At 35.9% G+C, this 10,495-nt stretch overlaps 1 protein-coding gene across 1 annotated transcript; it reads right to left on the bottom strand.

The window, feature by feature from the left end:
• Positions 1 to 2,835: 2,835 nt before the first annotated feature.
• LOC132623384 (phosphoglycerate mutase-like protein 4) lies at positions 2,836 to 10,209 on the bottom strand. The gene is made up of 7 exons (XM_060338131.1): positions 10,005 to 10,209; positions 9,429 to 9,549; positions 6,052 to 6,102; positions 5,006 to 5,116; positions 3,906 to 4,037; positions 3,423 to 3,498; positions 2,836 to 3,336 (listed from the first exon to the last, which is right to left on the bottom strand). Exons 1-7 carry the CDS (start codon positions 10,184 to 10,186, stop codon positions 3,113 to 3,115), a joined length of 897 nt encoding a protein of 298 aa, XP_060194114.1. The 5' UTR covers positions 10,187 to 10,209; the 3' UTR covers positions 2,836 to 3,112.
• Between the last annotated feature and the right edge of the window lie 286 nt (positions 10,210 to 10,495).

Below are 10,495 nucleotides of genomic sequence, written 5' to 3' on the forward strand. Positions count from 1 at the left end.
ATTAATATTACGACTTTACCGACCTCATGAAGTCGGTTATTTTCCGACCTCAACTGAGGTCGATTTTTTTAGGTCGGAAAATACAGTTTTTTTTTAGTAGTGATTGTCTGCCACTATATATGTTGCTGCCGGCCAAGTATTTGGATCTGATTGAGTATTATAATCATCGTCTTTCGAGTACCACTTGTGTACTCTAAAACATCATTTTTGGGTATTGTCATTGTCGGAATTGGTGCTGACTTCCGCCTTCTTCCTAGTCCTACTTTAAAAAAAAAAAAATGGATTCATGATTCTTCCTCCTACTAAAAAACAATTATTAACGAAGTGCAAAAATCACAATTCAAGGTGAAAAATAGGTTGCTCCTTTGACAAAATTGGAATAAAATTGAGTCAAAAGATTTCAATTCAAGATAAATTCATAAGAACGTGATATCTCTTTAAGATCTATTCCAGTGTGCAATTTCCATAAAATCAAATTATCAATTTCAAACTAGCAAGTGAGGTTCCATAAATCCATAGCCAGAAAAATAATTCTTTTATTTTTCTAGAAAGTATTTTCTTATGTTAAGCAACAAATGACACATATTGCTAATTCATGGCTCTTATCTTAAAGTGAATCCGATACTTGAAATAAATGTGCGCGAATTACCATTGGATTAACATCTTGAGATAATAGGTGTAAATTTAGTAAAATTATATAAATTTAAAAGTTGTTTTACTCTATATATAAATTAAGTAGATGGCAGTCGATGAGATGCATCCATCTCTTAAAGCGCACCTAATCTTGTAGGAAGATGAAGATGTATTTTGCTTGCTTGACATAAATAATTTATAATATTAGAGAGATGTATTTTGCTTGCTTGACATAAATAATATATAATATTAGAGTTACAGGGGTCGTTTGGTTTAAGGTATAACATGAGTTATGCCGGTACTAATTTTTATACCACGTTTGGTATAAGGTATAGATTTATCCCGGGATTATTTTATACCTTGTACCAAACGTGGTATAAAAATTAGTGCTGGAATAACTCAACTTATACCTTCTTAACCCACTTATACTGGGATTATTTTATACCATCTTTCAGATGGTATAAAATAATACCAACAGATGGTATAAATTAGTCCCGGGATTGTAATCCCGGGACTATTTTGACCTCAAACCAAACGACCACTAAGAATAGTGATGAGACCCTCGAAAAAATGATGGTGTTATAAGGTGGGGTATTTGGTAGGGATAAACTAATAGCCACAACCGTCCTATTGGTTTCATTGTCCCTCCCAATATTTCTTCGCTATGAGCAAATTGTAGCCATGACAATGTGGTCCATGGAGTTCTTCTACCCTACTTTATCCCTTTGGTCCATTTTTCAATGCTTTGATTGTTTTCTTCACTTCTTTTTCTTTACCTTAACAAGCTCTTTATCTTTTCGATAGTGGACTTAATTTAAGAAATTCATTTTCTGGCAAAAAGTATGCATGCATTGGCAGAAAAAAAAAAAAGAAACCCACGGAATTATGAGAAGTAAAGATAACTAAAGAAGACAAAACGATAGCTGAAAATTGGAGAGCGGGATTTTATCTCCAAGTAAGAGTTCTCCATCCTTTACAGCTTGTTTGGATGGTTGTTATCTATTGTATTGTATTGTGTTGTTAGTTAATTATAATGTTTGTTTTGATATAATTTATCCAAACGTATTCATCAAAACAATAGTACAATACAATACAACACAATATAATATAATATAATACGATACATTATGAAATGATATGTAACAACCATCCAAACAAAGTGTTATACATTCAGACGAAAGATCGTAAAATATATATATTTCTCCAAGAAGGAAATGATTTATTAACACGAATTTAAGATTTTAAATCAACGAGTATACATGTATACACACTATGTCCAGATGTTGTGGTGCAGGTGACCCAGCACCACTGGGGTCATTTTCCAATATATTTGGCACAACTAAGCTGCCTTTAAGACTTTAAGCTGTCAAATCTTTACTTTAATCCTTTTGGTGGGAGGATTGGGACCAGAAGTAATGAACTTTTTCATTTTGGACTTCTTACCTTTAATTGTGACAACATTGGGCAAGTTTTCTCATACTATTATCTACAAATGATTGCTTGGGACTTACAAATTATACAGAAACAGGAATTTCTTACGACTCTACCACGTACGTTGATCGTCCATAAAAGAGCGTTAGTTGGTACCAATGGTATTTGATTACCCATTTACTGACTAAATATTTCGAAGTTTGTTCTGTCATAATACTTGGTCTAATTAATTCCTATTCACAGTTTGACACAAATGTCTAATTGTCCAAATACCACTGTATACTGATAATATACATAAATAACTTATGTTGCAAGTATTTACTACATTCGAATGATTCAACGACAAAAACTTTTTGTCGTCTTACAAGCATTGACTAATACAAAATTCATGCAGAATCATTCCGCCGAAGACACTGTCAATGATGCAAATATGCCAATGTCCTAATTGCAAGTCAGAAGGAATCTAGCCTTCTGCATAATGTCAAACTATCTTCTGAGTCTCATCATCTTATCCCCATTCTAGACTTTATGTTTATCAAGGAGCTGCAACTGTCCCATCTGACAGCCGTACTTATTATTTCTTAAATCGCAAGGCATGGCCAAAAAAATGCTAGTAATTAACAGAATCGAGCAATAACCAACAACAATAGGGAGCAGAAAAAAAGAGAACAAAGTTATTGTTAGTTGCCTCCACCGCCAAAGAGTAGGTTGTAAGGTTTGAATTATATGGAGTAAAGTGAGGAAGAACTATCGATCCCACATGGATCGAGATAAGAAAAGAGAAGTGAATTTATTGAGTCCCATAAACGGATCACAATGACCTAGATTTCCAAGATATTGCCTCAAGCTATTAAAAGAAGAAATGGACTTGAATACAACAAAAGAAAAGGAAGAATGGGTATCCACTGTCTAATAACCTTGTTGGCCATTAACAAGTTACTAAAGCAATCAAACATGGTTACAGAAATAATTATATACTTCCATTTATGGCAAACAATGTAAACTACTTCTTTGCCTGCAACCCAAATGTTGAGTGAGGCATGCAAAATTAACCGGAAGTTTTGTCCCCGCCAAAACCTGAGTCCAGAAATTCTGTCTTATTGAGATGACTTACATTGGCCCAGAGTTTAACGGTCCATTCATCCTTATCAGACAAGTGAAGTATACCAACGGATGTATTCCAGATCTTACTTTTAGACCTCCTATGTGGGGATGCCCGACTGTGAAGTGCTCTGATTGCACCCCCATGAGCTACCACAACCACTCGTTCTCCTACATCGTGAATAAACAAATTTCATATGCACAAAGTTATCTTTATGATATAGCACTCTTTTATGAATCCAATAGTTAAAACATACCTCTGTGCTTCTTGGCAATCCTCTGTACACAAGAAGTGCAGCGTTGATAAAGTTGATCTAAACTTTCTCCGCCACCCTGCAAGTAAGTGGCGGGAAATTGAATACATGCAAACCCTTCATAAAACAGACAAGATCATGCAGTCTCTGTTCCTTCCCCTCTTTTTCTTGTCTTGGAGTGGGTACTTGATCCTATGTACTCGGAGTCCTGATTCTAATTTGATTCTACCTCTGGCAGTTAAACTTCCTTGATTGTGGATTTTAGGTTAATTTGCCAATTTAGAGCTCACACTTATGGCATGCTTATGTGACGAAGCCAGATTGACTTGGCAGAAAGAAGAAATAAAAGAAGCAGATTGAAGAAAACTTTAGTTTATTCAAATAAATTAGGATAACGCTGATCATGGCAGTAACAACACAGGGAGCGCTCTTCTACTTCTTTTTTCCTGTCTTCTTGGGTTTGTGTAGGAGAAGAGGAGCACTTACTGGAATTTCTTGATCATTTCGGTCAGAGAGAAAAGCCTTATAAGCCATCGGTTGGCTTTTGGCTGCTTCACGGAGAGAAATACCTTGAAGATCTCCTAGATGTCTCTCTCGAAGGTCTGGATCTTTAATGACCTATATTAAGCAAAAACCAAAACATAAAAGTAATTAAATTTAGTCCAATGTGTTGGCTAGTCAGCTTTACTAATATTACATATAATCTCAGATATCAAACCCTCAGCTCCCACTCCCTCCCTCATATCCTTGCCAAACTCACACAACTGCATCTGTTCCACATTGGACGGGCATGAGCTACTTAACATTGTTAATGAGCTTATATTGCCTCGCGAATCTAAGCTTGACGGGATAGAAGGTAGATTAATACCATAGATCTTGAATATCAGTTACACAGAGCCCTAACCCTTTTAAGCCTCTTAAGCATATAATACCTTGTATTATTGCCTGTAACATTCTGACTGACTACCCATCTATGGAACTACGGAAGAGCTGTTTCCAGAACTGAACTTTTGCATTCTTATTAAGAGCTATGTTATACAATTTTGCTCTTACACAAAACTAATGGATGACAACAACATAATATGCAATCACTATGCTCTCTTCACGCTTATAACAATCACATTAACAAGAAGAAAAAAGAAGTGAAGCAACAATAGCTTGCTTGTGTGAAGCGTTCACAGGAAATGTAAAGCTACATACTCAGAGAATTAGAGAAGGGCGAAAGATAAAAGCAGAAGCAATTCCAGAATGAGTCTTTAAACAGTGGAAACAGAACTGATAGAGCAGATTAATTTCTGAAAAAACAAGAGTATTCAGGAAAAAAAATAGTTTGAAAACAAATGATAAAAGAAACAAGTTGTAAAAATAAAATAGGTATCATGAAACAATGCTGAAAACTTTCTTCCATCTACTAACTAATAAATAGAAAAACCTCCAGAAGCTTCTCATTTATCACATTATCCAATTGAGTAACGACCAAATATCTCTTTACATATTCAGACATGACGTGAATAATACAGTGAATTTGAAATTATGACTGTAATCTGCTTGAATTCTGACAATATAAATCCATACTGAATTCATACCTCTAGATCCCCACAACTCCTTGCTATTGTCTCTGCTGTCTCATGGGCCCGTTTCAAGTCCGATGAATATATGGCAGAGATCCTTGTCTCCTTGGAGAGCCGGGCTGCCACCTAGAATAAATTAACTTCAGGTGTTGTACCAAAACCCAGAAATAGAAAATGAAAAAAAACGAAAATGAAAGAAAAGAAAGATTGAAGTTCATACAGTGTTATCAAGAGCGAAAAGCGCAAAAAAACTCTAAGGTCAGCTGGGCCTTTAAGCGCAAAGCGCAAATAAGTGTGGGCTTTAATGAAAAAAGGCGCAATGGCGCAAAAATACAAATATATGTATATTTAGTCCAAGACTAATAATAATAAGCATGAACAACAAATATATGGACAAAGAAATTGTAAAAGCATTATGATAAACTGAAATATCAGTTATCTAGTGTCATCTCTTCAAAAGAGGCTCATTGGCAAGGAAAAGTATGTCTTAGAGCCTCGATGATGACAAGAAGCGCACATAAAGTGAGGCGAAGCGCTCAACATGTTTTGAGCCTCGCTTCAGGGGTTAAGCGCGTCTTTGACAACACTGAGTTCATATAGCCCCCTTAAAGTTTTTAGGCTGGGAAACTTTAACCACCCCCAACCCCCCAGCCCAACAATAAAAACAAAGAAAATGAAACAGGGAAAGGTACAGATTATCTCCCTTAACAAGTGGTATCTGAGGACTTGAATCTTTTCACAATAAAATATGTTAATATAAGCAAATTACTCATTATTGACTTATAAAGATGTGAGAAAAGATACCTATAACCAGTAATGGAGGGAAAGATTGTCAATGAAACGGATAGACAGAGAAAAGGACAGAACCAACTTGGTACTTGAGCCAAGAGCTGAGCCATACATCTTTCTTCTCTTTTAAATTCATATATTTTAAAATAAAATGCAGAAGTGCCCATGTCAAAAAATTATTTGGAGTGGTAGTGTACATCAATGCCAAAAGTTCAAAGCATTTAAGTGAAATACAGAATTTACAAACAAAATATTATCCTACATATACTTACCGCCATAGCTTGCTGTCTCCCGATGTCGTTCAATTCGACATCTAAATGCCCCTGGTTAATAAATGAAACAAGCATCAGTTATCGCATCCAAATGCTTACGATTTACAAGAAGTTCTAAGTGAATACAATTTCTCCAATAGAGAAGATTATGCAACATATTGCACCCAAACATCAAAGATTTTTTTTCTTAACCGAGAAATCTCCCAGGCCCCTTGGCGAACGGTTAGAAACTCTGCGGATAATGGGTCCAACCCACCCTTCTTCACTAAAAACTTCTGTTTTTGATAGGGTTTGAACCCATGACGTCCGCCTAAGTCCTAACCCACACATCACAAGTTGCGTTCTTACCATTAGACAAAGCCCACCCAACAAGGACTTTCAACCACCTTAGATTTGTTTTTAAAAAATTTCTACCCATATTTCCTCTGGTTTTGCATGTCCAGATGCATCCCTAAAGAAGATATGGAGTGCCATTCCTCTCAGCATAGCTTGGACTATATGGATAGAAAGGAATAAGAGGTTTTTCGAAGGCAAAAAGGAGCAGTTGCAGTCTGTGAAATATAGTTGTATGCATAACATGTACTATTGGAAAGACGGAAATGTTGTGATGAATTAAGATGACATGCTAGACTGCTTAGGTTTCTAATGTAACCTAGCATACATTTTCTTTGTACTTTCGCAGTATCATTTTGATACTGCTTATTTAATAAAGCTTTACCTTATCAAAAAAAAAAAAAAAAAAACCTCTGGTTTTGCAATATGCCGTTTATGCTTTATAAAGTTGCACTTTATCATCTACAATCTTAATGAGCATTACACCGTTGACGTCTTCCCACTAAATTCACTGACACAAATTTTCAAATTGAAGGGGAGCCTTGGAGCAAAGGTAAAGTTGTCTCCGTGTGACCTATAGGTCATGGCTTCGAGCTGTGGAAGCAGCCCCTAATGCTTGCATTAGGGTAGGCTGTCAACATCAGGGTGCGGTCCTTGTCCGGACCCTGCTAACACCGGATGCTTTGTGCACCTGGCTAAACAGCTATTTGGCCAAGATATGTGGATATACCCTACTATGAACAGTTTCCCTGTCACAGCCCTTTCTGAATGACCTCCAGTCTTCCATCTTTTCCAAACTATTTCTGAGGCAAGTTGGGCTTATGTGTTTCTGGGGGATGTTGTCAGTGGAATTTCGGACATCGGAACGTGCATATCCTGTACATTGCCAAATATATATATTTATTTCTTTTTAAAATTTTGTTACGGAAACTCCAAAATATAGTACAAGCTTTTTAATTCTTCAGTAATAGAGGAAACGTTCTGCACCTAAATTTGTAAACAGATATTAGTACTTAACACAATACTCTAGGTTTACAATTTTCACCAGGCTATACAAAGAAACCTGAATCATAAAAGTAAAATCGCTATACTTAGGTCAAGTTAAAAGGTAAATGTACTTTTCTTTCACTTTCATATAAATAAGCAAGGTGCATTACAAGACCTTATGCCTGTGGATACTCTAGTGATCAAATGAATAGACAATTAAGCACTCTGCCATTTAAAGAAAATTAAAAACTAAATGCAATGATAAAGGTGATTGCTGGTATTTTATACTGGTAATGTAACATGTTTGAATTGTTACTTAAAGGATGTAAATGCCGGAAAGGTCTTTGAAATGACACATCGAAATTGAGTGGTTAGTGTAATCCCAAATTAAATAAGAGTCTTCTTATTAAGAGCAAATTGCTTGATTATGGTCTTATGTAAAAGGGAACTAATATATCCTCTTTGTTCAGATCGGATCCTTCATGTGCAATGCACCAATCTCAGTGAGGTTCTTAAATAACCTGCTATCATCCCCAGTGAATTAGGTAATTAAGTCTACCATATGAGTTAGGGGAGAGGTAAACGAGGCAGCTCAAAATTAGAAAAAAGAAATTTCGAAAACGTTAAAACCAGGTCACATTTTCTTTTTTGAAATTGTAAAACTTGGTCATATTTATGAAAAGAGAAATTACACATTAAGTCCGTTATGTTTATTAACAAGAGCAACTTCATAGTATTTCATCTATAATTTTCCAACCAACTTCGAGGTGATTTAATAATAGGAGCTCACTCTCCAAAGATCTATAATCACATGGATGTAAATAAGGATGACACCAGTATTTTAACGGTTCGAAAAGAAAATTAAAAAAAGAAAAGAAAAAGAATATAAGTTACACAAAGCTCAACTTGTAGTTTTTTGATGACAAGTGAACCCGCAACCGCTACCCTTCGGGTGCGCACAGGGTAAACTCCGCTCCTGTCTAACAGCCCTCAAACTACACAAAGAGATAACCCGCACTAGGCACGCCCCATGCGACAAGCTCGGCCCAGAAGGCAAATCCCCTGTTATCCCCTGTTGTCGTAGGGGGTTTCGAAGCTAAGACCTCCACTATGGAAGTCTCATGCTCAACCAACTGAGCCACCCTTGCGGGTCATATAGCTCAACTTAATAACCAACCAGGTGTCCAAAAGCCCTCGCCGCATCTCTGATGCAAATCCTTACCATTCTCTGGTGATGGCTAATACTAATCTGTTTTATTAACTTTTGTTTAAAGGCCTCACTGTAAATACAGAAAGAGTGGTGACACAGATTAAGAAGGAATTTGTAGATCGACTAGACTTAGTTAAATTGTCCAGGAAGGCTCAGAGTGTAGTAGATTGATGCAGAGAAATTAGTGTAACTAGAGCTCTGTTGGAGGCCTAACACTCTTAATAACCTTCCTATAAGGCGGTGGTACGAGATTAGGTACAATTTTGGTGTATTTATTTTTGTTTGTTAATGGTAATATTTACATTCGTTACCAGAAAACTATTGCAAATTGAGAATGAGGTACAGAGGTCAAACTACCTTGCTGTGGTTGTAAGATTATAGATGAAAGACTAGTTATGAGCAAAACAATACATAGAACCATAGAGGTGCATGTTGATTTCTTTTTATTTACAATTAAGGGACTACATATATACCTTTTCAAATTTTTGAAATGCTTTTTTACTTGCATACATTCACATGCTTCTTGTATGCATTTTCTGTTGAACTATAACTTCAATAGTCAGATTCCTCAATGTGTTTCCAAATATAGACAATGGACTAAATACGAGCAATAATGAGTACAAAATATTACCAAGTTTCTTTCACAATGAGAGACTAAACATATTCTATCTGCTATGATGATTTCATAAAGGACTAAATTTTCTACCACAATGAGACTAGATAGCAAACTAATTAGAAAGGAGCTTCCTAGATTAGAAATACTCCAACAATTCAAAATATAAAGTTCTGTCGATACTTCAACAAAAAAAAAAAAAAAAAAAGAACCTAATACGAGGCAGGAAGTTACCTGAATTCTACCATCGGCATTCCATTCTGTCTCGCCATGACGTACTACAATAATCTCAGTCAAATTAGGACTCACATTTTCAGATTTGCCATCTCCACCACACTCAGACTGCAGCACAACCCTGTTTAACACACGTAAAAGAATCTTCACACCACAAGTTACGGCAGATAATGATAGGAAAAATAAAAACGAGGATCTAAATATCAAGGCGGCTATTGCACCCCTTAAAACATATTTATACTACATATTTATCTGTTAGTTTCCAATATACACATATATTCTGACTTGCATCAAATCAATTGCTTATACATCGGATATACCTCTATGTGTTCTGAGCACGAAAATCAACAGCATATATGACAATGCAATTCTAACTACTAAGCATCATAGTAACTACTAAGAAAACAAGAATTAGCTATGGTTCTGTTGGCTACGAGCAATTTAGCTACAAATTATTAAAAAAGAAATACGACATTGCCCAGTGTAGTCCCACAAGTCGGGGTCTGATATATATATAATTGTGCACGTATAGCAAATGCTTATATAAAAAGAAAGGTAAACAATGTTATTGCAGACCTAGAAGTAGAATCAGCCATAGGAATCCTAGAAATGTAATGAAGAGAAGGGATCGAATTGAATCTCAAGGCCGATATAATAGTAAGGTTGGAAATTGGTAACAATTTTGAGCAACAATAATAATGATAATTCTGAGAGTGGCGGAGAATCAGATGAATGTCAGGCTTTATTAATGATGTCATCTCCTGCTCAAGTTTTACATGATTTGTAAACTTTTGCTAGTCCTGAAAAAAGAAAAACCAAAATTTGATGGGCTTATGGATCTGGGCCAGCCTAATATCACTAAATGGGTCCAAAATTTTTGTTGGGCTGAAAAAATAGGCTATCCCTTTTTGTCATTTTTTTGAGTGGAATGTCCTTCAAAGGAGGCGCCCAGCTTAAAACGGAGGAGTTGCAAGACAGTATACATCATGTTACTACAATCGCTGATAAGATGGAAATCCACGACAAAATTATTTACCGGTAAAACGGTTCAGTTGAATTTATATACG

The sequence above is a fragment of the Lycium barbarum genome, chromosome 12 (genome assembly GCF_019175385.1).
Source record: "Lycium barbarum isolate Lr01 chromosome 12, ASM1917538v2, whole genome shotgun sequence".
Classification (NCBI taxonomy): domain Eukaryota; kingdom Viridiplantae; phylum Streptophyta; class Magnoliopsida; order Solanales; family Solanaceae; genus Lycium; species Lycium barbarum.

Excerpts from the sequence above, each read along its gene's own strand:
- LOC132623384 (XM_060338131.1), bottom strand. The coding sequence starts at position 10,186 with ATGACATCATTAATAAAGCCTGACATTCATCTGATTCTCCGCCACTCT. Across the intron at positions 9,550-10,004 it reads ATGGCTGATTCTACTTCTAG|GGTTGTGCTGCAGTCTGAGT; the intron begins GTCTGCAATAAC and ends TGTGTTAAACAG. Across the intron at positions 4,038-5,005 it reads GGAGTTGTGGGGATCTAGAG|GTCATTAAAGATCCAGACCT; the intron begins GTATGAATTCAG and ends TGCTTAATATAG.